Source organism: Notolabrus celidotus, chromosome 7 (genome assembly GCF_009762535.1).
Source record: "Notolabrus celidotus isolate fNotCel1 chromosome 7, fNotCel1.pri, whole genome shotgun sequence".
In the NCBI taxonomy this organism is placed as follows: domain Eukaryota; kingdom Metazoa; phylum Chordata; class Actinopteri; order Labriformes; family Labridae; genus Notolabrus; species Notolabrus celidotus.
In genome coordinates this window covers 31597542-31624111 of record NC_048278.1, presented here as the reverse complement: position 1 = coordinate 31624111, position 26570 = coordinate 31597542, and the positions used below count along the sequence as shown (strand labels likewise).

At 39.4% G+C, this 26570-nt stretch overlaps 1 protein-coding gene across 1 annotated transcript; it reads right to left on the bottom strand.

The window, feature by feature from the left end:
* Positions 1-1990: 1990 nt before the first annotated feature.
* si:ch73-12o23.1 (lysosomal alpha-glucosidase) lies at positions 1991-25924 on the bottom strand. The gene is made up of 21 exons (XM_034688143.1): positions 25724-25924; positions 21466-21589; positions 18919-19494; positions 17822-17967; positions 17559-17724; positions 14921-15017; positions 14238-14357; positions 13238-13356; positions 13021-13152; positions 12830-12940; positions 11107-11220; positions 10935-11019; positions 10537-10654; positions 10291-10424; positions 8177-8328; positions 7250-7398; positions 7019-7160; positions 6814-6912; positions 5213-5377; positions 4760-4906; positions 1991-3339 (listed from the first exon to the last, which is right to left on the bottom strand). The coding sequence occupies exons 2-21, from the start codon at positions 21559-21561 to the stop codon at positions 3277-3279; spliced, it is 2931 nt and encodes a 976-aa protein (XP_034544034.1). The 5' UTR covers positions 21562-21589; positions 25724-25924; the 3' UTR covers positions 1991-3276.
* Positions 25925-26570: the final 646 nt, after the last annotated feature.

Here is a 26570-nt window from a genome sequence, read left to right as displayed (position 1 = left end):
TTACTGTCCACCACTGCTAATTTCTCATCTTATTTATTACAAATTCTCACACACCATGTCAGAAACAAAAACAGTGTTCAAAACCTGAAGTGTAGTTCATATAAACGTCTTCGTCTGCTTGTTTTAAAAGTTGGTGCACAGTTGAAAACATTTAAAAATTGACAGAACTCAAATTTAAGTTGTCACAGCTTGTTGAAGTTCTTTTAATAACATGCACTTTTAACAGAGCTGAGAAAACCTTTACACTCTGTCACTGTTCATCCTGTAAAATAAGGACATCTCATTTATTCTTGTGTAGTCAAAGGGAACTGATTCATCTACTGATCTCACATTTGATGCACAGAAAGTATTGCCATCAGTGGCTTGTGTTTGAGATTTTGAGAAAAACATGCCAATATCTTTAAAAAAAAGAATGCACCAGGTGTTGAGTGTTGAGATCAGGGTTTTCTTAAATGAGCAGAAGTGTTTTAGAGCAGAAGATGAACTATTTGACAAACTGTAAAGACGTGTTGGTGTGTCAGAAAATAGTTTAGAAAACGTATCTTAAATTGGTAACACATTAGTGGTTGTTGTACAATAAAAATGTAAATAAGATGGTAATTTTGAAGATTACAGTGATGCTGTCCCTTGTTCACCCTCTTTTAGTTTAATACTCTGCAACTGCTGGTTGGCGGACAGTTACAGACTTTTAAACTTGCAGAGTTTAATACTTGCAGAGTTTGATACTAGGCCAAATGCTGGTTTGGCCATGTGGTTAAAAGCCTGTGCCCCATGTATAGAGGCTGTGGTCTGCAGCAGACACCAGTTCAACTCCAGACTGCAACCCTTTGCTGCATGTCTTCCCCAACTCTGTACTACTGCCTCTTTTCAGCTGTCCGATCAATAAAGGCAAAAACACACCTGAAAAAATCCTGACATCCCAGTTCTGCAGCCTTTTTAGAAAGTGACCGGAATGATACACCTCATAGTTTGGAGACATGATGCCCTCTAGTGGCACAGGGTGTCCAGCACCTCAGTTTCATATATATGTGTTGGGGACAACCAATTAAAATTGATGCAATTAAATCTGTTGATTGAAACAGGGCTAAAGTAGTATGTTGCTTTTTGCACCCATTTTATGACTTTAACCTGAGGTAAGGGATGCATCAAAGTTCTTTCTCTTCATAATCTTCTCTTAAGTTGTCTTTTCAAAATAAGAAAGTTAAATAACAGCTGAGGACTGGGGGTTAGTCTGCACTAAGGTCCACACTCAATCAATCAATTCTCAACTTAGAGATGAGAACATACATCACACCAGTTAAATTAAACTTATATAATAAGAATATTCCAGATTTATGCACAAAATGTTCTGAGGAGAAGGGGACATTGTTTCATTGTGTTTGGCAGTGTACTAAGATTAAAATGTTCTGGGAAGAGATTAAAAAGACGCTAGAAAAATTGTTTTAAAAGATATTCCGATGGATCCCAGGCTTTTTATTGTAGGACTTTACCCAAATAATCATAAGTTTACTTAAAATGACCAGGTAATGATAGATCTGTGTCTTTTGCATGCCAAAAAATTCATTGCAATGTTTTGGAAAAATATAAACAGACAAAGTATATCATACTGGGTTAGACAAATGATGGGGATGAAAAATATGGGGACCCTTTACTGCCTTGGTGAAAAGTATTGAGCTGTCAGATGATGAGAAGTATTGAGTTATCTCTGATAGAAACCTCAATACATCTTGACTGAAGCTTGTGGAGATAATATGATATCTTTATTTTTTGACTGTGTACTACCGTTTCATGTTATTTTATTTTATACATACATTTGCATAAAAGATGGCTTTTGGTCTGAGAAGAAGTTTGTTTTAATGTTTAATGTTGGTGGGTGCTTTGGTTGAGGCACACATCAATGTGCTGTTTTGTCACTAAAATGTGTAAAAAAAAAAACCTCAATAAATATACTGATTGAAAAAAAGAAAGTGAAATAAATCAGGAAACCTCAGTCGTTTCATGTTCTTTGTTTATTTAAATTTAAGCAAATGAAAAAACAAAAACACAAGAGTTCATCATGAAATGTTGCAAACATTAAGCTACAGTTTCAACACAAATGGCAGCAAAATATACTCTATCATTATCTTTACATGCTTTAAAATACTTTGAGCTCTTACGTAGTTTACAACACACATTCATCGATGACTTCTTCAACTAATTATTCTGGCTTAAAGAAAGTTGCTTTAAGAGGTGCAATCTTTTCACAGTGGGTGTTCTGTGAGAAATGCTATCAATTCAAATCAGATTTTCACAGCATTAAGGTCGAATTTAAATTAATTATCTCCAGTGATCTTCATGTAAAACATAATGTGGGTCTACTGGCTCTCTAGTTGTATTCTACTATCAGATTGTCAGTGAATATTCACAGTAAAATGTTTGCAGGACACTCGCAGATGATCTAGTTGACTGCTCTTCTACATTAAAGTAATCTTAGTGCATAGCAAAACTCTGGTTTCCACCATTGATAACAAAAAGCTGAATAAACAAACATCTGGAACAAACCCAGGGACACTCAGGAACACACACAAACAGGAATCATAAGGCACCTGTAACTACCTTTACAATACTGCAGCACTCATGAGTGCAAAAAATAGGCTTTAATCAGCATTCAATCACAAAAAATATATTACACTTTGAGCTGTATTCAAGCGACTCAATTTTAAGAAAGCACATCATCCTCTCTTTCACTTATTGCACATCATCTCTCTGCTGATGGACGTTTTTTTTTTAAAGCAGATTTGAAACAAAAAAAAAAGTACCAAAGCAAAGCTGTTTGTTGGATTCTTGGGAAAGTTCAGCTTTCGTTTTACTATCAGGACATTTTCAAGACACAGAAATTCAAAGCAGTGCTCGAGCTGTATGTCAGTGTATGTTGTATGCTTCAAACGTAGCACTACAAATATGGAGGAAACAAACCTGATCCCATCACTCCAGAGTCTCGCCTGTTTATTGGACAGCTTGTTTTTGTCTCTGAACTCAAGCTCATCATCAGACAACATAGGAACAATAACTTTAAGAGAGAGCTGGATCGTTTGGTGAACTTTAAGGTGTTTTCACTTCTGCAGTCCCCTACTGTAAAAAGGTGTACCCTTCCTACACGGTTTAAAAATAAATATTTTACCATAGCTCTTGTTTCCTTTAGCGTCCAATGTCTCAGAGTGAAAACATCACTGTCTTAACACTGACTTAGATGAGCAAAGAGGAAATAAATCCATGAAAAGTAACCCTCCGGACTGGTTACATCCAGCTGATGGTGAAGTTCTGACTGAGTTTAAGACCTAGATCTTTAACTGTCAACACCTGCAAAGAGAGGTAAAGGAAAAGATAGTTTCAATAAGAAGACTTCCACCATTCAGACAAAACATGCTAACATACTACAGCAACACATTTACCAACGTGAACGTACTGAGTTAGCTGTACACCGTGTTCCAAATTATTATGCAAGTTGCATTTTTGTGAATATTTTGAAAACTATGTTAACAGTCGTTTTCAAATTTGTTAGGAAATCAGATAGTGAATATATTTCTTCAACTGTGTGGTTAAAATGATGCTTTTCGGCTGTATTTTTAAATAAATGCAGATCGCCTCATGAACTGGCCTGCCTGCTTACCCGATCTCAACCCGACTGAGAAATTGTGATCAATAATAAAGAAGATAATTTACAACAATGGCAAGAAATACAGGCCTTAACAGTTTTATTTTGTATACAAATGTAAAGAAAACTGTTGTTTTTGTTGAAGTTTGAATACAGTTGTAGTAAATATTATTATTTTCAATCAATAGAATGTTTAAATTGGTGCCTAGTTTTTAGTTTCAAGTTATATGCTCCTATCACCAACTTGCAGAGCCTTTGCCATCGCTGCCCCCACTCTCTGGAACTCTCTCCCTCCATACATCCATAACTCTGACTCTCTCCTCTCTTTCAAAAACCACCTCAAGACCTACCTGTTCCAAAAAGCATACCACACATGACCTCTCCCCCCGCCCCACCTCTGTCCCTGTTTTGTTTGTTTTATTTATGTGTTTTATTTTCTTTCTTTAATTTTCACCCTATGTTAAGCGACTTTGAGTATTAAGAAGAGTGCTATATAAATTCTATGAATTATTATTATGATTTGCATAATAATTTGGCACACTCATTTCGGCAGATTCTGCATTTATTTAAAAATACAGCCGAAAAGCATCCTTTTCACCACACAGTTGAAGAAATATATTCACTATCTGACTTCTTGACAAATTTGAAAACAACTGTTGACATAGTTTTTAAAATATTCACAAAAATGCAACTTGCATAATAATTTGGAACACAGTGTATTTAGCATTATGTTGAATTCCCTCCAATGGCTGTTACTGTCACACAGTGATGGAAGTAACTACATACATTTTCTGGTAGTGGTTTTTATTTTCGTATTCTTTAATCCTCATTTTATTTAAGGGGGGGTTGTTTTTCAGGAGCTGGGCTTGGCCCGTTAGTTCCAGTGAAAGGAACCCTGAATGCTTCAGCATACCAAGTGATTTTGGACAATTCCATGCTCCTTAACTTTGTGGGAACAGTTTGGGGACAGCCCTCTTGTTCCAACATGACTGTGCACCAGTGCACAAAGCAGGGTCCATAAAGACATGGATGAGAGAGTTTGGTGTGGATGAACTCTCAAACGTAGAGTCCTGTACGTTATGTTTGATCCACCAGACACCAGACCACCAGACTTAATGTCCTCACCTGATTGGCTTTGTAGGTGAACGCTGCATCCTGGGTATTCACCAACACTCTGCTCGGCTCCTTCTTCACGCCGTAAAATGAGGCCGTCTCTACCGTGATGAATGTGGCCTCCACATTGCTGTGGAGCACCTCGGATGTCATCACATTCTAGCAAAAAGAAAGAACAGATGGAGTGGTGTGAGTTAAAACAACACATGAGGCAACTGACACAAAAAGTAGTAACGTATAAGACCTTAGCCTAGACATGCCCGCAAAAGTTATCTTCATTAGGTAAGAAATGCCATTTAAAACACCCTCACTTTATCCTGAACCCTAAACTTCATCACAAAGGTCAAATTAAGTCTACAGTGGTTTCTTTTAGACTATCACCAAGCTGAATCTGTGAAAGTCAATTGACAGATACTGAGGGTGGCTATCTTTACTTCTGAGGCAGAACTAGTCGAGTTTGAGCACCTTTGCGACATTAAAGATGATGTAAGCGTATTTGTCGTTCTCATAGGTGTCGATGCTTTCTCCATCGTCCCAGAACACATCTCCGCTGGCCGAACCGTCATCGGAGAGAGCGGAGACTAGATGGAGAGGCTGACCGCTGCTCACCCAGAGGGTCAGGTTGGGTGCCTGCATGTGAAATAAAATATCACATTAATTATTATAACATAATCAAGGAAAGGCAAGTTCATTTATAGAGAATACTTCAGCAATAAGATAATTCAAGGTGCTTCACACAAGACCGTAAAAGAATCATTACAAGTGTCAACAACACATTGGAATAAACATTTAAAACAAGCCAATTAAAATCAGAGCAAAGAAAAGTTAATATAAAAACAGTAAAACAGATTCAAATTTAATGAGACAGATTTAAAATAAAAGCACAAAAGTTACTGTGCAGAGTTGTGCATTAAAATTGTATAATCAAATCAGAATAACTGGTAGACTTTGGGGTTAAAGTTTTAACCCTTGTTTTACTGTAAAAGCCCAAAATCACACAGCATGAATAGACCAACAGGTGAGGAGATTTAAATTAATTCACAGGGTTCAAACAGCTCTTAATGAGCTGATGAATTTCTCATAGACATTGTTATGTAACTTTCAGTTTTATTAATTTTTGGTGCCAAAAAATGAGTGTTTTTGTTTCCATTATTTTGTTGTTTAATGCTACTCATCATTTATTTGATCAGATACTTTGTTTATTTTGCATTTTCAATTTTGATTTTTATAATTGGCTGCTATAGCATTTTTGTTTTATGGTTAATGTGTGATTTTAAATAATTGTTTTCCTTATTTTTGTTTTGTTGTGTGGACCCCATGAAGACTAGCAACCACACTGTGGAAGCTAATGGGGATCCCAATAAAGAATAAAGAATAAAGTAGGCTAGGCATAAATAAAAACTTCTGCCTAGGCCTTTTCAGTCATCACTATGCACTACTGTTGCTTTATTGAAAGTCTCTGTAATGTAAAAATATTGTGTTATGTATGATGACTGAATAAAACACTACCACTGCTACTACTACCACTGCTACTACTACCACTACTACTACTACTACCACTACCACTACTACTACTTCTACTACTACTACTACTTTATAATATGTGGGGACTATTGTTGCAAACCAAATTGCTCCTATGGGACAATACAGATTTTCCAAATCCAAATCCAAAAAAAACTATAAAGGAAATTATGCATACTACATTTCTTAGATAATGGAGCTCATGAAACTAAGCTTACATGTAATGAGGAGCAGGACAGAAAGCAGCCCATTTCATTTCACCCCCAATATCAGCTCATCTAACTTTGCTCCTCCTCCAGGTTTAACACCAGGAGACAACAAACAAACACAATGACAGGATTTTTTGTATCAAATGTTTAAAGTTCTTCGGTGTACATCAATTCAAGTAAAGATAGAACACTGAGTTATGTTGAAACAAGCATTTTTCTATGTTTATATGAATACATGCATTTTCCAGACGTTGGAAACATTATTAGTCAAATGTGCAACTTTCAATACTTCATGCTATTTTCTTGCATTAAGACAAAAAAGTGTATTCCTTTTACCTGTGTTGGTATAACGGAGCCCTCACGCAAATGCAGGTTGATCTTATCAAGAGGTGCTTCCAGACGAAGCTCCTCACCTTTACTGTGCACAGCATCGCCCTGAGAGCCAAACAATCACATCAGGTCAAGTTTAAAAATACTCTTCACATCCTCTGCCCTTCAATGCTGAACACTCTGTTTGTACAAGAATGAGCGTGTATCTCACCGTATAATAGTCATACCAGAGACCCTCTGGAAAGTAGCCGATCACATAATCAACTCCAGGCTCCAACACTGGTGTCACCAACAAACTCTTCCCCCACAGGAACTGTTTGTCGATACCGTACGTTCTCACATCTTTAGGGAACCTGAAGATGACAGTCAGTCAGTCAGAGCGTGTCAAACATCAACCCCGGTCAGAAGATCAGCTAAAGATAAATCAGACAGCAGTACTCACTCAAACATGATCGGCCGTGCCACAGTGTGTCCGTGAATGTGAGCGTGATGGAAGAGTGTGTAGAGGACGGGGAAGAGGGAGTAACGCAGCAGCAGGGCCTGTTTCATGGCTGTGTTAGCGAAGGGGCTGAATGCTGTCGGGTCCTGAGGCTGAAAATGTGACACATCAAACATCTTTTAATACATTTAATCCCTGAGTGTCATTAGTATGTGACCTCTAGGTTGAGAAAACAACGACAGTAGAGGCCAAAATGATTAGCCCCCCAGGAATTATGGAAGATTTTCCTTAAATTCTGCCCAATGTTTGCATCATTGATAAAACTTAATATAATCAAACATGCATCGGTGCTATTTGGTGGCTTTGGTGAATTTTGGAATACATTTTTAGCACCGATGCATGTTTGACAATGACGCAAAGCATAAGTAAACATTTGTCCAACAGTTCTTAAAGGACACCAAAACCAAGGTCCTGGAGTGGCCCGCACAGAGCCCAGATCTAAATCCTGTGGAGAATCCGTGGCGGGAGCTCAAAGTGAATGTCCATGCTCAGAAACCATGTACTTTGGACCCGCTGGATTAATTTGCATTGGAAGAATGGGCCAAAATCCCTCAGGAGACATGTGCCAACCTGTGGAGAACTACTTGAAGAGGTTGTTGTCAGGTGTGGCTCAGAAAGGGTGAACTATTGACTACTAATGGCCAGGGGGCTAATCATTTTTGACGTGTCATTTTTACCTTTTCTTGTTTCAATTAATTGCATTGATATAATATCCTTATCAAACTTAGTGAACATTTTTTATTTTAACTAAAAACACTTGTTAATGGTCATGTTCATGGAGAAATCAAGGGTTTCATCTGATTTCAGAAGGGGGGCTAATAATTTTGGCATCAACTGTACTACAAATCTGTGGTGATATTAGGGTCCTACCATCATGTCAATGGCATTGTGGTTGCGTGTGAAGGGATAGAAAGCTCCTAGCTGTGTCCAGCGGATACACAGCTCCTCTTGTGGCTCCTCACTGAAGCCACAGATATCTGCTCCAACTAATGGGATGCCCAGGAGGTTAAAGGTCAACATACCTGAAGGGGACAACAGAGAGGTTGTGATCAGAGAGGACTACTATCAAACAAATTAAGGGAAGCTTTCACACACTGCTGTAGGAAAGATAAAAATAAGTGGCACTGGAACGCTTCATTGTAATGTTGTCGACAGAATAAGTATATAGCAGTGTGTGCGATGTGCCAAATAAAGCCAAACTACACATCTTTAAATTCACACAAGCCTTGAATAAGCAGTTATACGGCAACATAAATGCTTCATAAACCTCTTTAAATATATTTCTAATTGCTGAGTAGTTCACTTTGGTTGCTACGGCTGGCAGACGTTTTGTGCTGAGCCGCTTGTTTTCACGGGCTTCATGTCGTGAGAGGTCAGAAACCTCTGCAGAGTTGGTAAAACCCTTTGGTTGATTTGGGTCAACAACATTTGAAAAGTCTGAACTAAGATTGGAAAGAGGGTTTTTTTTCTGCCAGATTAAACAGGATTTAAAAAATGTGTGTCTGAGCAAATGTTTTTCAGTACTTGATACATTTGTGCCAATGCGATACAAAGTTATGATATTTATACAAAACAATAACAGGGTTAATATGAAAACTTAAATAAGATAAGATAAGATAAGATATTACTTTATTGATAAATAATAAATGGTAGAAATAGAAAAAATGCACAACAGATTTCATTCTGAGCAAACATGACAAGAATACACAAGTCTCTGTTTTAGTCTATTCTTGATTTAGATATTGTTTTTAAGGTAGCCTGTGTTGAGCATAGTTTGGCTAACACTTGTTTTATTACTTACTGTGCTGTAAGGTGACAAATCAATTACACTGACTTGAACTTAGGGATGCACGCTTTTAATCAACAGCTAAGCATAATCACCCTTGCTAATCTACAACAGAATCACTAGTCATGTAAACAAACTATGTATACTTTTATTATTGTTGACCCCTAGTGTTAATCACATGTCGTGTCTAAGCTGTAGCACAGCCTCCAGCCACTAGCCGGGGCTGTGCAGTAGCTCTAGTTAATGACATTTACACCTTTTTTGTTGTGCCAACTCGCATCTGTCTCCCCTTTTGCCACAATCTCTGAGCCGGGTTGTGACCAAGCGGCAAACCTCTGGTCTTAAAATATGAGTCCAATGCGGAAGTGCAAAAAACTGCAGTTCATGGAGGATCCGCTTGAGGCTGGCTGAATGAAACGAAATGATAGCAACTTATATTCCAGATTTTATGGAACATCTCATACATTGCAACCACCGGCCACAAGAATTGAAGGTAGTGCGGATTCGTTAAAAACTGCAGTTCATCGAGTGGCCACTTGAGGCTGGCTTCAGAAGTACCGGAAACCACATACACACCAATTCAAAAAAGCAGATCTTTACAGCAGAACATGTTTACAGCCTGGTACAAAAAACGAGTGTAGTCTGGATAGCTCATTCTCGATCGGCACACACTGTACGGGGGGGGGTGAATTTTTTTCTAACGCGGCAATTTCGAAGATATTGAGATTACGAGTCTTCCAATGAGAGGCACAGCTGACTTGATTGACAGGCGGGAACACTGTAGCTGTTGGCTAGGAGACTCAAAGCCTGCCTCTTTACGTCACAATCGCTTGACAGCAGCTATATGGCGGCCACCAATGATTGGCCTCAAAACAACGCTTCAGAAACAGATGGGTGACGTCACGGATACTGCGTCCATATCCTATACAGTCTATGGTTGTGACACTGCAGGGAAGACCAAAGCTGGTGGTGCTAGCTCTGCTCACATTAGCCACAGTTGGCCAACCACTTTGACATTGTTTACCTGCAGACTCTGTACCCCAGTGTTTAGCCATGTCAAATAAATTGGGCTAGTTTTTGACTGATTTTCTTGAGTGCCTCTATATGACAAGAAAATGAGTTGCATCCTAACATCCCTACTAGAACTGGCACGACTTCTTTTCAGCTGAAAAACTGTGTTGAGTCTAAATGATCAAACCTGCTATAGAAGAGTAAAGGTCTTTCCACTGGCTCCTGTTGTCTCCCAGCCAGTGACCAGAGTACATCCCCTGACTGGGGAAGGTGGAACGGGAGATGATGAATGGTCTCTTTGCAATGATCCGCTTCAGAGCACTGAAACAGAAGACAGAATAAAGTAAAAGACAAGAAAGGAAGACGGTTGGACTAAATTCTAAAAACTCTACAATATTCAGCATTTTTTCTTTTGCTTGTTACAAGTCTTTACCTTGCAGACGCCTTAGCTTCCATTAGTCCATAGAGGCTGTGTATATTATAGTGCATTGACTGCTTCTGCTGAGCGGTGGCACACAAAGTTTTGGCTCTCAGCGTACCTCCCAATACACCTGAAAGCAAGGATTCAAGGTTCAAAGTGTGTTCAAAACTGTGAAGTATTTGTAAATATGACTTATCAAACAAAAACTCCACTTTGAATATGCATAAATACGAAGTGTAGGAGAACACTCAGCCAGGTAAACCTCAACTGCATATTCAGGAGGCAGCAGGAGCATAACAACAAATAGCAGAATCAACAAACCAGTTTTGAAAATGAGTAGCAGCATTGATTCAGAAAGAGCAGGTATGGGAAATAGAGGTCAGGTCTGTGAGTGTTTGCTTTAATCTCACCGGGTGTGTAAGGAGGATTTTCAAGGCTGTTGGCTGGGCAGCCATTTGTCGACCCGTCCAGGAAATTTGACGGCTCATTCATGTCCTGAAAACAAAAGAGGTCACTGAGACGATTTCATGAAACACAGCAAGCAGTGATTATAATGGTTACAGTCTGTTCTTCAACACTTACGATCCACAGTCCATCAAACGGCACCTTCTCATGGAAGATCTTGAGATTGTCGTACCACCACTCATGCGCCACTTCATCAGAGAAATCCGGGTATGCTGTCAGACCGGGCCACACCTGCAGGAAGAGACATGTCATTTTTAAATCCCCCTTAATGATGTCTTTCTGACGGAGGGGGGTGAATAGGAGAGAAGTAGGGATGGATGCTGTAAACGCTTTGTTAAAACTGATGTTGGAACTTTGTTAACTCATCTTGATTTTCTGGGTAATTTGCAGCAAAAACTGAGACGACATTAAAAGATGTGAAAAATAAAACTCATGATTTAGATGAAGCTGTGGTTGTTGCTTGAATAAATCGACTTTGGAACGACCTCCCTGAGGAGGTAAGGCTCGCAAAGTCAGTGACATCTTTTAAATCTCTTCTTAAAACCCATTTTTACAGACTTGCTTTTATGTGACTTTATCTTTCTAACCGCTTTTACTTCAATTTTATTATTAGGTAAAAATTGTATCCAACTTATTAATTGTTTTAAATTGTATTTGATTAATTATTGTTTTAATTTATATTCATTTTTCTAATTTATTATTTAAATGTTCCTAATTTATCCTGAAAAACCTCTTTTATTGTCTTTTTAATGCTTTTATTTACTTATCCATTTTTTTTTTTTTTTTTCTATTTATTTATTTTATTTATTAATCCTTGAAAAACCTCTCAACAGCAATTTACTGGTCTACTGACCCACTACTTCATTCTGTTTAATTGACATGTATTCCTTTTAACCTCTTGCGTTTCATTTTGTTTTGCATTGTTTAAGTTCCTCCTCCCAGTCGTTTGAAATCTTTGCTGTGTTATTTGAACCATGCTTTGTTTGTCAAAGCACTTTGTAAAGTTTAAAGTGTTTTTAAAGTTGCAATATAAATAAAGTTATTATTATATTATTATTAAGTGATGGGTGTCTTGGAAGGTAAAGTAAAAGAAGTGCTAAAACTGATGTTAGCTGTTTCCTGAATTGACATCACCCCTGTCCTCCAAAACCTCCACTGGCTCCCTATCAAACAACGCATACATTTTAAAATCCTCCTCCTCACCCACAAAGCCCTCCATAACCAGGCCCCCTCTTACCTCACCGACCTGCTCCACCACCACACCCCCTCCTATAACCTCCGATCCTCCAACGCCCACCTCCTCTCCCTAACACCTGACACCAAGCGCCGAACCTGGGGGGACAGAGCTTTCTCAGTCGCCGCCCCCACCCTCTGGAACGACTTACCACTTAACATTACATTTGATAACAATGTCTAGAAAGAGGCGTAAAATCTTGAGCCTCAGTTGTTAAAAAACAAAGGACTGATGCAGACTGAAAATGGAGCTTAACGTGGCGACAGAGCTGCACAGAGGCTGGTGCTGATCAAACCTGAAAGTTATGCCTCTGGAGTAGGTTGCCCCTTGGACCTTTAGGATATTGTGTTTGTAAGTAAAGCAGCTGGCATTGCCTCCTTCAAATGTAACTTCTTTTTGCATATTTGTTGTTTTATTTATTTAAATATAATTGGATTGAGTCCTTTCTTCTGAATGATTTGCCCTATCAGAATGTAAACCCCCAGTTATTGGCTAATCCCACTCAGATTGAAATAACGCACACAAACAGCAAAAGCTGTTATTATCTGAGGATAATCTCGTTTGTGAAACTGTGCATGAAACTGTATTCAGGATCCAGTTTCTCACCTGTCCAATGAGTGTTTTTCCCTCAGCATCTTTGATGAAAACGTCTCTCCTCAGCCCTTCATCGAACGGCCAGTACGTGCCCTCAGGCTGGGTGCTGCTGATGCCGGGGTCCTGCAGGCGGAGGCACACGTATCACACAAACCATCCAAATGAGACAACACATACAAGAGAGCAAAAAAACTCCAGTGTACCAGGATCATGACGTAGCGCTGGTTGTGAGCGTGCAGGTCTTTGACCAGATCTGGCAGAGTGGCGAACTTTGTGGAATCAATAGTGAAGTCCATGACGTGCTCCATGTAGTCGATATCGTTCCACTGGACGTCCTGTAAATGCATCAACAAACACATCATTAATAAGACATCTTTTAAGAAACACACACAAACTAATAGTCTGTTGGGTTATTTTTACCTGGGGTATCCCATTATTCCTCAGTCTCTTGACAACCTCCCAGGTGGAATCACTGGTGTTGTAGCCCCAGCGGCAGAGATGGTAGCCTAAGGCCCAGTAGATGGGCATTGCTGGGAAGCCTATGATAATGTGTAGAGGTGAAGAGAGTAAAGGAATAAATTACAATATTGCACGTGGTTATTGAGATATTGCACTGGAAATCATGTATGTGATCTGTCACAGGAGTCTTTAGTGGTTTACAGTGTGATTGTTTATGAGGGATACGGCCTGGGGGAAGAAGCTGCTCCAGTGCCGGGAATGATGCAGGAGGATCACATCAGGAACAAATGAAAGAAAACAACCACTAAGTCCGGAGTGTTACAGATAAAACCTTTAAGAGCATCCTACACAGCTGGGTCTGTATTTAGTGTCGTACTACATTTGAAGAAGCAGGCTGTGCAGATATTTTTCGCTCGCATACATCAAGAATAACGTCACATATCTGCTGTAAAGGGGGTTTCATTTTTTGTCTTTGTTTTCTTCTGGGATATCTTTTAATCAACCGACTTCAGTATTCAGACTCTGTAAGATGTGTGATTTGAATGAAGTGGAAACAGAGTCCAATTTTCTTTTGTACTGTAAAAATTATTATGACCTCAGAGAAATATTGTTTCAACAAATTGCCTGTAAAAAGCCTGAAATGTTTCGGTGGACAGATGTGCAAAAACTAAATTGTTTTTTTTTATTTTGACGTGTTCAAACTTGCAAATTTTGTATCAAAAGCCTGGAAAAGAAGACAAGATAGTCTTTTTAAGTAGTGTGCATTTTTATTTTTATTATTTTCTTTTATTCTGTTATGATTTTCTCCTTAAGTTTCCTTACAAGGAATGATCAGGCTGTGCGCTCTGACCCTGGACAGTACGAATTTATGGTGTCTTGTAAGCCCATGCGGGCTGGGCATATGATTGTATGCATGACACAATAATAAAGCAAAAACTTCAAACTGAAAACATCCACTGACCTATGACCTCCACGTACTGTTCGATCACTGCACCGGGATCAGGACCGAGGAAAACGTAAAAGTCGAGGATTCCACCGATAGCACGCCAGGTGAGAGCAGGGGCGGGCTGCAGGGCCACGTCTGATGAGAGGGGGAGAAAAATGAAGATACAAATGTTTTACTTAGAATGAGTGACCTTAAACTAGTAAGATGACTAATAATTGATTGATTGTTGCTGAAACACTTTTAAATGATAGAGTAACAGGTGAAAACAGGACACGTTCAAAGACCTGGAGTATAACTTCAACAGCAAAGTTTCATCTTTATCAATAAAGATGTTAGAGGACAAACTTCCTCTAACAGGCAGAAACCTCCAGCAGGACCAGACTCTAGTTAGACACACATCTGCTGAGACCGAGTTATGAGTATCCCCGGAAGCTCAGTTTCTTCTTATACAACCTGAACTCCAAGTGAACTACTGTGAAGTGGAAACTTTCTGACACCGTGGTCACACAGCCTTGACGAAGCAGAAAATTCCTGATGGTAACTCCTATTTTGGACTTCTGTTTTCATAATATTGCTTACAGTTTTAATCTGGACGGTTGCAACACTGCATTAATCTCCTCCTTTTCTCGGCTCAGTCGTGTGTTATTGCACAAAGTGAAACCTGAAGTGAAAGTTTTCAAGGCGACTGGCAGACTGACCCATGGCGTTGCTGTTGAGCAGGAAGAGGCCGTGCGCGCTCCCTCCGTCCTCCATCACCATGTAGAACGGATGAGCTCCATACAGGTTTGTCTTCTCCTATATTGAAGAGAGGAACAGGAGGGTGTTACAACCAATCACACCTTATATGATCAAAGATGACAAACACATTCAGTCTGATCCAAATACATCCAGAGAGCACATTTAAAAACAGCAACAGCTGAACACAGTAATATAAAGCCCTTGAGAGTCTCCCACAGACGGACCAGAAGAAGTCTTCACATACCATAAATAAAAGGAAAACATCTCTCATACTGACTGTCGCCAAGAAATAAAGATTTTTTTCTTTGACACAAGATTTCAAAAGTTGTTCCAGATTTTCATTCTAACCTAATTCCCTTCGTGCTTTGACCTTCATCTAAGGACAACCAACTAGTCAGCAGATATCAAGCCACAAGTGTTATAATCATGAATGTTATTCATTTCCACCCAGGCATAACAAGAAATGCTGACGTCACAACAGGATCAACTCAGCAGCGTTTAACAGAATCATTCAATTATGTGCACCAGAGAGGTACTCCAGGGATCCAGCTTGCACAATCCCAGGTCCTCTGAGGTGAACGCAGCCTTTCTTCATTAAAAACAGATGTGACTTCCTGGATATGGTATGTAAGAATGTATGCTATGGAAAACTTCAGTATGCATGCTGGCTTCTCAGACTTGAGGCAAACTATCAGCCACATAATCCTGCAGAAAGAGAAGTTTGAAGCATAATCTTAATATGACTGACTTCATTCAAATGTAGTAATGGAATATTGATGAAAAGGAGGTGTTAAAAGCAAGAGAGTGGATTTATTTTTTATTTACTTGCAGTTCACATTGCAAAATGCATGACACACTGAGTCAGTCTAGTTTGCCTAATCTTAATCGGCACCTCTTTCTCCTTTTCATTTTCAGTGCAAATAAAGCACACAGAAGTGCAACCAGCTGACACGACACTTCTTCCTGAACATCCTATTAATCACCTGAGTGTCTTATGATTCAAACATTAAGAAATCTGTTCAAGCTTTCTTTATGCTGTGAAAACTTCTGAAGAAACAGACGACATGGGCCTGTTCTAAGAGGATGGATTTGGAGTCAGAGAGGTATGTTCAGGGTTAACTCTGGGACGACAAAGATGGTTCACTTCATACTGCAGTAGGTCCCCATTGTTATTTATGCTACACACCTGTTTCATGTTAAAGATAAATCAAGACCATCCTCTAAAAACAAAACCCAATGACTGATCCATTCACTTGATCAAAGAGAGGACGAGAGAGGACGAGTGAGACCAGCAGGACACGGTCTACTTTACTGATGTCATCCTTTAACAGAGATTGAAAATAACTAGAGCTGTAGTTATCTGATTTAAAATGACCCCTACCTGTTGCTTTGAATCATGTTTTCATATGCATCTTTGTCGTCTCCATACTGTCAGTGCTGCAGCTGAAACATTACATCTAAAACTGTCTGGAGTTAAAGTCAGGAGTAGGGATTTCAACAATTAATCGAGAATGGATTAATTGATTGTTAAGAACTTACTCGAACACATTTTTTTGTTTGATTTTCTATAACATGGAACAAACATCATGTGGTCTTATATTTGGTTCAGCTATCAGGGAGGTGTTTTAAGTTTAAAGCATGTTTCGATGTGAATCAGCTGACTAAAGGTGTTGCGCACAGCGGAGACGCTCAGCTGGGGGCTGCGGCTGAGTGACAGGTCTCCACGACTGATTATGACTCGGTTGTGCTCCAAGCTGACACCTGACCACATACACATGCTTATTTTTCTCACTAGAAACAAGTAGTCAGAAAACTGGATACTGTGAGTCTGAAATATGTTTCTGCTCAGTTCTCTTGTTGAAGTCTTAGCCTTCACTTTTATGACTGTATGTCCGCAGAGATTATGAGCCTGCTCCACATGTTGATATATAGCGTGTTTAACATTTTGAACACCTCAATATGATCCGTAGCTATTCAACACTGTCAGTTATATACATTGTGTCTTGAATTTCCAAAGATCGATCATGGAAAATACTTGAAATTTACATCCCTAGTCAGGAGTTATAGTCAGAACTAATCACAAGAATGAGATATGTTAAGCTAAAATGTAGGCGTTCACATCCAGACTTTAGCTTTTCCAGCCTTCTTCAAGTTTATAATCTATGATGACGATCTGTCAGCAGCAGACATGTTCATGTGAACACACTCAGAGAAACTCTGGAAAGGACACCAAAAGGTACCCGGGGTATATTGAACTCTTTGTTATACAGGCCTCAGCTTTTCCTGGTTTACTCAAACCTACACAAACAGCTGCAGATCATACATCACTTCATTCTGAAACCATTACCTTCTGTGGCTAGTCTTCAAATAGAGAACCCTTGACTCCGTCCACATGACACTGAGACAACTCTGAGACTCAAACAGCCATAGGAATGCATAGAATTTCTATGACACAGACTCTGTTGTTTTTGTAAGATTGAAGAGACACTTGAGGCTCCTGAGAGGAACTGTTGACAAAATCTCATCCCCCTTTTTAAACATTGAACCATCTTAATGTGGAGGCATCAGGGTTAATGTGAGCGTTAATAATGTCCATACCATAGGGGGCACATCCCTCGCCCACATGGTGAGCGTGTTCCAGTGGACGTCGTGCTGGAAGGTGGACCGGTGCTCGCCCAGACCATAAATGAACTGAGTCGGCAGGGAGGTGGAGAACTGGAGAAACTGGTCAGCATAGAGGAGAGGAGCCACCGTGGTGTTCAGACTATCAGGGGGAAAAAATCGAATATTAAAGAGATGAAAGCATACGTTGATTTATGTCCTTTATCTAACCCATCACAGCCTCTTCGTATCAGACTCACAGAACTGTTCCTGTAGACTTTCTCTTCACGATGAGACCAAACGGCGTCTTTGAAAGCTCAACTACGTAATCTGGATTTTCTGCCTTCTTGGTGGCAGTTGGGACAGAGATTGGCACTTCATACCGAGAACTGGAGGGGTCAGTGATCTGGAGGGAAGAACAGGAAAAAAACAGTTTCTAATTACATTACAGAGCAGATCATTAGATTGACACTCATCCTGTGTGCAGAGGAAACCTTTGTCCACAATAACAGAGCTTTCATTGTTAAAATCAGTCGTTGGCACTTGTGTATTTTGGAGATGATGAGATTTCTATTCATTGTGATGTGTCTGTATAGTTATGGTGTTCTCACAACTGACTGGTCCACTAACTTTCCCCAGGACCTGTTCACTAACTTTCCCCAGGACCGGTTCACTAACTTTCCCCAGGGCCGGTTCACTAACTTTCCCCAGGACAGGTTCACTAACTTTCCCCAGGACAGGTTCACTAACTTTCCCCAGGACAGGTTCACTAACTTTCCCCAGGACAGGTTCACTAACATTCCCCAGGACAGGTTCACTAACTTTCCCCAGGACAGGTTCACTAACTTTCCCCAGGACAGGTTCACTAACTTTCCCCAGGACAGGTTCACTAACTTTCCCCAGGACAGGTTCACTAACTTTCCCCAGGACAGGTTCACTAACTTTCCCCAGGACTGGTTCACTAACTTTCCCCAGGACCGGTTCACTAACTTTCCCCAGGACAGGTTCACTAACTTTCCCCAGGACCGGTTCACTAACTTTCCCCAGGACAGGTTCACTAACTTTCCCCAAAACAGCTAAGAGTTTAACTAAACAGCTCCGTCTGACATCCGGAGCCGAGCTCCACATACTACACTTCAGCCTCCGCTTCTCCGGGACTACGGAGTGATAAAACTAATAAATGATATAAGTCCTGATTCTGAAGTTTTCAGATTCAGAGTCAGAAGGCTCAAACATGCAGCTGAAAGATTTTTTATGATGCCACAAGTTCTCTGTACACGTGTAGAGATTTATGTTCTAGCACCAAAGACGTGAACTCAGTGCTGTGTGCCTTAAATACACCTGGAGGCTCACTCACCCTGACACGTAGCCGTGTGTCTGTCTCATAACGGATCTCCAGATCCAGAGTGAGGATGTCTGCGGGGTAGTAGGTCTTCACATCCTTCACCAGCTTCCCTTTCTGTCCCAGCGATGAGTCGTTTATTGACACAAGTGAGTAGGAGGGGAAATCTGGCGGATAGAAACACCAGGGGATACCATTCCTCCCGGATGGGCTGCTGGCAGAGGAGGAGGCAGAGGATGCTGGGATAAAGCAACAGTCCCTTGCCTCACACAAGTCTTGGGTCACAACCACGCCTCTTTCAGGGTAACAATCAAACCTCCACGCTTCGGGGATTAGAGAGCACGCCACACGGCGGGCCGCGGCTTCAGTGTTGTTCACTCCTTTCTTTTCTTTGTATTCCAGTGTTGGTGAAGCAGCCGGTGCTGGAGGTCTACGCGGTTCTTGATTTGACGGCCTGTGTAGCCAGAACATGGTGCCCAGCAGCCAGCCTCCACAGAGGAGCAGCAGCAGGAAGCCAAGCACCAGGAGGCCTGTGGTGACGGAGCATGTGGGCCGACGGGGAAGCAGAGTAGAGTCCTCTTGCTCTGGCACCTTTAAACAAACACAAGATAGTCTTAGTGATTTAAAAAACATCTCCTTTTAAAGAGTGACGCAGACATGCCAGGGTTCACAGTGAGCTGCAGACATCAGGGGTTCGAGGCTACACATGATGGAATAGTCTATTGAGGATTAAATTAAGAGAAAGCAAGATTTGAACAAAAACTTATACTGTCAGAAATAACAAATCAACACACATTATTTGAAATTACAATTAAATAACTCTAGCCTGGAACTGTTTCATACAAGTGGGGTGCCGGTTTAGCTCAGAGGTTGAATCATGCACCCAATTCAGGGGCTATAGTCCTCAAATCGTGCAGCCCGGGTTCAAATCCAGCCTGCTGCCCTTTACTACTTCATGTTCCACTAGTCTCTTCCCAGTGTCCCACTCTATCCACGGTCCTATCCTCTAGATAAATGCACAAAAAGCCACAAAACTAATCTCATAAAATTACAGAAAGGGAAAAAGAACATTAAAATGTATTTAATGTGTAAATCAGCTGGAAAGGAAATCTAATCTTCAAAGTCCTCCTCAAGTTCTGAGATCACAGTCACTGTACTCTTCTTCTCTGCGGTGAAGTCTCCCACTTTGATTTAAAACATCTTTAATATTGTGTCTGTCATGTTATATATTTCATGAATGATATGCATTGTATTTTGACTGCCCTTTGTGTGTTACTGCACTAATAAAGTAGGGTCACACTGGTCTTCTTGAATGCGGCGTTCAATGATGACAGAAAAGTTTTAGAGATGTGTGCAGAGGAAAGAATGAATCTTTGTTTAAAATATACAGGACAAGAAAAAATCAAAACTAAGAATAAATACTCAAATGAAGAATAGATATCTGTAAACTCTGCTTTAGCCACTAAGTCAGTAGATAGGTAAATACATCCATTAATGAAAAAAAGAATGATAATCATAATAATTAATATTATATAAATCTAAAATAGAACATTTTAAAAAAGAGAAAAAAGAAAATGACAATAGTGAAAATACAAAAAAATAAATTGGTAATATTTAAAATAAGTAAATGCATAACTACATAAGAAAAAACTAAGTCCGTAGTCATTGGCTCCCCGTCCCCTACCGCATACAGTTTAAAATCCTCCTCCTCACCCACAAAGCCCTCCACCACCAGGCCCCTTCCTCCCTCACTGACCTCCTCCACCATCACACTCCTTCCTGTAACCTGCGCTCCTCACATGCCAACCTCCTGTCCCCACCTCACAGAACCAAGCACCGAACCTGGGGGGACAGAGCCTTCTCAGTAGCCGCCCCCACCCTCTGGAACTCACTCCCCTCCCTTATACAAAACTGCTCTGACCCTTCAGCTTTCAAATCTCTTTTAAAAACTCACCTTTTCAAGTTAGCTTTTCATTTGTGATTGTACTGTTGTGTTGTTTTGTTTGATCTGTGTTATTTGTTTATTTTGCTTGTATTGATTTTAACAATTGTACAGTGTCTTTTGAGTTTTTGAAAAAGCGCTATATAAATAAAATGTATTATTATTATTATATTATTATTAGAATAAAAACAACAACTTCTTACCTTGTGTATGATTTATAATTTTGTTACTTTTACATTTTCACCTTGAAATGGCTTTAAATAAACCAAGCTTGCAAAAGAGTTAATCAATGGTTATTGAAGCAAATAGAGACGTCTTGAGGAGTTTTATTTAGTCAGATAAACAAGCCAAAACAGAGACCTCACAGAAAATAAACAATACATCAGAAAGCTTTGCACTTTCATTTAAAGGAACTCAAACAATAGCTCTGTTTCCAAAACAGCTGCAGATTATTCATCAGACTATCAGACTACTGACTCGTCCCTTTACTTCTCAAGAGGACCAACCTGACACAATCTCAGGCAGCCTAAAGAAAAAGACAGAGTTCCCTGCAGCACAGATTCAAAGTCACAAAAACATCCTCGACACTGAAGAAGTCAAAAGTTAATAAATGAACTTACTGAAATGTCCTCGCGGACAGGACGAGGCTCCTCTGACAGCAGTGCACCAGAAAACTGAATATCTTCAGGGTTCAGCCGCTTGTACGACACCATCATGACAGTGTGTGTTTGTCAGAGAGGGAGACTGAACACACATGAGAGAAAGAGACAGAGACAGAGAGACAGCAGCACAAAGTTCACAACAAATTCAGATTTCATTTCCTGCCGCTGGGATTTGTCAGGAGACATGACGTAAGAAGAGATGGGGGGGCAAAGTTAAAAAGGTTTCATTTTATGTTACAGTAACATAAAGCAGAAGTTTGGCCAAACACAAAGATTTGGAGGATTAGAATGAAATGAAAGAGGGTGTTTCTTTCACACACTTCAATCTAATCCAATTCAATCTACTCAGAGTCACAGGGATTCAGTCGTAGTTTAACTCATACATAATTTTCACTTTCATTAGGATAAGGTTTGTAATCTATTATTCATATTAGCTACTCATCATATTCTTAGGCTTTCACAAGGTTATAACATACTGTATCTAAACAATACAGATCCATTAAGTCTAAGTTGCTGGTGTTGATATTTCCATTTCTAACCAGATGTATTTGAAAATGTAGTGCTTCAAATATCACACATGCTTTCTACTTTTCCAGTCAGCCCTGAACCTTGTAGGCCAATGCTGACACATCAACAGGTCAGGACTAATCTATATGAAATGTAAACAATGTTTACACTCTCAAATCAATGCCAGCGTGCAACTTCTGCCTTGCAAAATCCATCCCCAAACTCTGAACCTTCTGCTCCTCTGCCAATTTTTTGGAAATACTTTCCACTAGCTGGAGTAAAGCTCATAACTGCATGTGAAGTAAGACTCTAATCATATTGCTTAATGTTCTTAATGATATTAAAGTACTGCTGCAAATTGGCCTGTTGTTATTCAGAAATACTTTATTTATCCCGGGGGGAAATTCAGTCATTAAAGTTGCTCCTATACACAATAATTAAGAATATCAAATAATATAAATAGAAGAAGTAATTAATAAGATACAAATACAATACAAATAATGATAACAAAAAGTATGTACAGAAGACAGAATAATGTGAAAACTTTTTTATTTACCTCAACTTCAAAAACTTTCCATCTACTTTTACTTAGTTATTTTAATTCAATATATTTATTTACCTTTCAATTGATCCTATATCATATTTTGAATTTTAACGTCTTATTTAGCTGACATTATGTCATATTTCTTTTGTCTTTACATTTAATTTAAATATTTTGAATTGTCATTTCTTCTTCCTGCTTTATTTCATTATTCTCTTAGGCTCTTGGTGTGTGTGTTTTTTGTTTTTTTTACTGTAAAGCACTTTAAATGGTGCTTTATATATGGTGTATAAAGGAATGTGACAAGATAAAGATTGTTTGGGGTGAAGTGATGTCTATTATTCACAAAATTCTGCTTGTTCAGGTTCCTATGGAACTTAAGGCTGTTATTTTAGGGGTTTATCCTCTCAACCTTTCATGGAGAAAGGAAGAATTTACATTTACTAAGTTGTGCATCCTGCAAGCAAAACGGCTGATAGGACTGTTCTGGAGAGAAAAAAAAACAGAAAGACCCAGCATTGGGGACATGGGTTAAAAATATGGCAACATGCATGTCTATGGAAAAAAATAACATACATACACAAAAGAAAACTGATACTGTGTGAAAAGCTGTGGGAACCCTATGTGCAATTTTTTGGAATGAAGTGATTTGTGCAATGTGCTTGTTGATTAGCTGAAAATTGAACTTTGACTTTGTCTAAATATATGAAATACCTCTTCTCTTTTTACATATGTGTTTGTATATATGTGTATGCATGTGTGTATATATGTACTGTATAAATATGTGTATATGTATATAATCTTTTCTTACTTTGCTATTATTATTTTTTATTTATCTAGTCTTCTTTTTAACTACATCATGAATTTACGGGCTGCTTATCCCTCTATAAAATGTTATGCTTTATTTTTAAAAGACACACATATGGAATTTGCAGGTGCATGAACACATTATCTCTTTTTGGCCTATGTTTTTTTTTCTCTCTTCTTTTGCTCGTTTTTCTTACTTTATTTATGCATACTCTGTCATCCTCTATGGTACACCCAACACCCTCCTCAACAAATTACAATACATACAAAACTCAGCTGCACTCACTCCCTCCCGCTCCAGAGACCACATCACCCCAGTCCTCAAGAACCTCCATTAGCTTCCCATCACCTCCAGAATACAGTACAAGATCCTCCTCATCACCTACAAAGCCCTCCATAATCTAGCTCCCTCCTACCTCACCGACCTTCTGCAGCTATACAATCCCACCCGCAACCTCTGTTCCACCAATGCCAACCTCCTCACCCCTCTAACCTAACCCAAGCACCGAACCTGGGGGGACAGGGCCTCCTCCTCTGTCACTGCCCCCACCCTCTGGAACTCTCTCCCCCAACACCTCAGACTCTCTCCCCACCAAATTTAAATCTGGGCTCAAAACCAACCTATTTAAAAAGGCTTTCAATGTATAATTGATTGATTCTTTTTTTGTTTGTTTGTTTCTGTTTTTGTTTTTTGTTTTTTTTTTGCTTTGCTTTCATTTGCTTATCTATTGTAGGGGAGAACGGGGTTGGTTGTCACACTTTTTACTGTTTTGATGATTGCTCATCATCAAAGCATCTTTCAATAGTCATTCCTACTTTAAATTGATGCTTAAGGTGTTGGCTTGAAATGTGTATCCCTCTCATTTTCCAACTCATTGTAACAAAGAGGCAATTAACTATCAAAGACACTCTGACACATTGTGACAACCAACCCCATCACAGGGATGGTTGTCACACACTATGGGGTTGGTTGTCACAATGGTGTTTCAATGGGAAAAATCTTTTTAAAAAGGCAAGAAGGCAGAATTAAATTTGAAAGTTTAATTGCACTGACAAGTGATAGGCCTACATAACTTTGCATTTTAACATAAAATGAGCAAGGAGCATGAAGAGGAAACACATCATTAGGCCAGCCTATATAACAACATAAAGAACAAAACAAATATGCCGAACAATAATGGTCTACTCAACTAGGCTACATGCAGTCACTGTCTGAGTTACAGTGAAGGCAAATGTAGGGTCTGCACACTCCAACTAATTTCACCATGCATGATTTTGCCAACATAGGGGTTGGTTGTTACATGTGACAACTAACTCCAAAGAGAATGTGACGACCAACCCCAACTAGATTTTTTTGCTAGCATCAAGGCTAACAACCATCTAACAACTACTTAGCTAGCTAATAAAAATCTAAACTATAGCTTTCCCCTCACACTTTGTAAGGGTAACACTTGTTTTGTTATAAACCCATCGTTTAAAAGCTGAGAAGAAAAATACTGAGGAGCTGAATATTTACAATTTGACATTAAAACCACAAAAAAGTCCTCTCACCTCAAGTTCAGCTGTCTTACTCCAGAGAAGACTATGTAGGTGAGCTCTGATTCTGGCAATGTCCATACCCCAATTTGAGCCAACCCGTGTAACAACCAACCCTGTTCTCCCCTATGTATGTATGTATGTATGTATGTATGTATGTATGTATGTATGTATGTATGTATGTATGTATGTATATATATATATTGTCAAGTGTCTTAGCGAAACTTTTAAAGCACTTTTATAAATAAAATGTATTGCTATTATTATTACTATTATTACTATTATTATTATTATTATTATTATTACTATTAAGCGAAGAGATGCAGGGGTGGGGGGTTAAAGGGTTTTTTGTGAGTGTTTTGCAAGCAAAAATGAAAACAACAAAAATAATATTGGAGAAAAATGGTGCTTTATAAATATTCCTCATTGTGTACTTAAAAACAAAGTATGAAACCAGCACAATAATTTCCTCTAACGTTATTACCATCAAAGCTTGAGTTATTATGAAGACCTATGCTTGTACATAGTGTTTTAGTACATTTTAAACTCACATTATGTTGTGGTGAATTTCTTAGCTGGGACATTATAGGACATTATCATAATGTCAAAGTTCACCACATAGACATTTGACCACCTTATGCAATAACTAAGGTAAATAGAGTTAAAATAAAACATTAACCACTCCTCTGAGACCTCTAGAGAGTTAATTTATTCTAGAAACACAACATATGAGAACATTGTGTTAGCTAACTTTAACAGCAGACTAACTTTAGCCTACAAGAGCTAACGTTAGCTGACAAGGGCGTTGGCAACACCATGTCTTACCTGTTCCTCCTTTCAGGTTTGTAGACACACAGAAATTAAGATTAAAAGCAGGTTTTCCTTCAAATAGAAACTATTTCAGGGAGCTGGTTGAGTAATTCGTGTCTCTGTTAACCCCTCCGTCTGCATGGTGTGCGTCTGTTTATCTTCATGGCGCCTTCACTGAACCTCGGAACTTCGACAACTCCCGTTCTATGTGCTTTGCAATAACTTCTTCTTCTTCTTTGGAGTTAATGGCGGATTTCAAACAGCTTTTAGGTGCATACCGCCACCTACTGTACAAGAGTGTGTATCATCATATCAATTCCTCAAGGCAAGGGAAATTTATTTATAAAGCGCATTTCAGCAACAAGGCAATTCATTTATTTATTTATTTATTTTTTGAATACCTTTATTTTTCAAGTGTGTTACACCAATGTGACATACAGCAAGGGAATCTCCTTCTACAAAACAGTTACAAAGTAACTGAGAGTTAGCACCTCCAAGTCTTAGGCCATGGTTCTCTGCCAGAAAACGGTGGATTGCTCTCTCTTGGTGGGGAGCGAGACTTTGCTCCAAGTGGGGGAGTTTAAGTATCTCGGGGTCTTGTTTGCGAGTGGGGGTAAAATGGAGTGTGAGATCCACAGGCGGATTGGTGCAGCGTCAGCAGTGATGCAGACGTTGTATTGGACCATTGTGGTGAAGAGGGAGCTGAGCCGGAAGGTAAAGCTTTCGATTTACCAGTTGGTCTACGTTCCAACCCTCACCAATGGTCATGAGCTGTGGGTCATGACCGAAAGGATAAGATCGTGGATACAAGCGGCTGAAATGAGTTTTCTGCGAAGGGTGTCTGGGCTCGGCCCTAGAGATA

Excerpts from the sequence above, each read along its gene's own strand:
- si:ch73-12o23.1 (XM_034688143.1), bottom strand. The coding sequence starts at position 21,561 with ATGATGGTGTCGTACAAGCGGCTGAACCCTGAAGATATTCAGTTTTCT. Across the intron at positions 13,357-14,237 it reads ACAGTACGTGGAGGTCATAG|GCTTCCCAGCAATGCCCATC; the intron begins GTCAGTGGATGT and ends ACATTATCATAG. Across the intron at positions 11,020-11,106 it reads CGTTTGATGGACTGTGGATC|GACATGAATGAGCCGTCAAA; the intron begins GTAAGTGTTGAA and ends TTTTGTTTTCAG.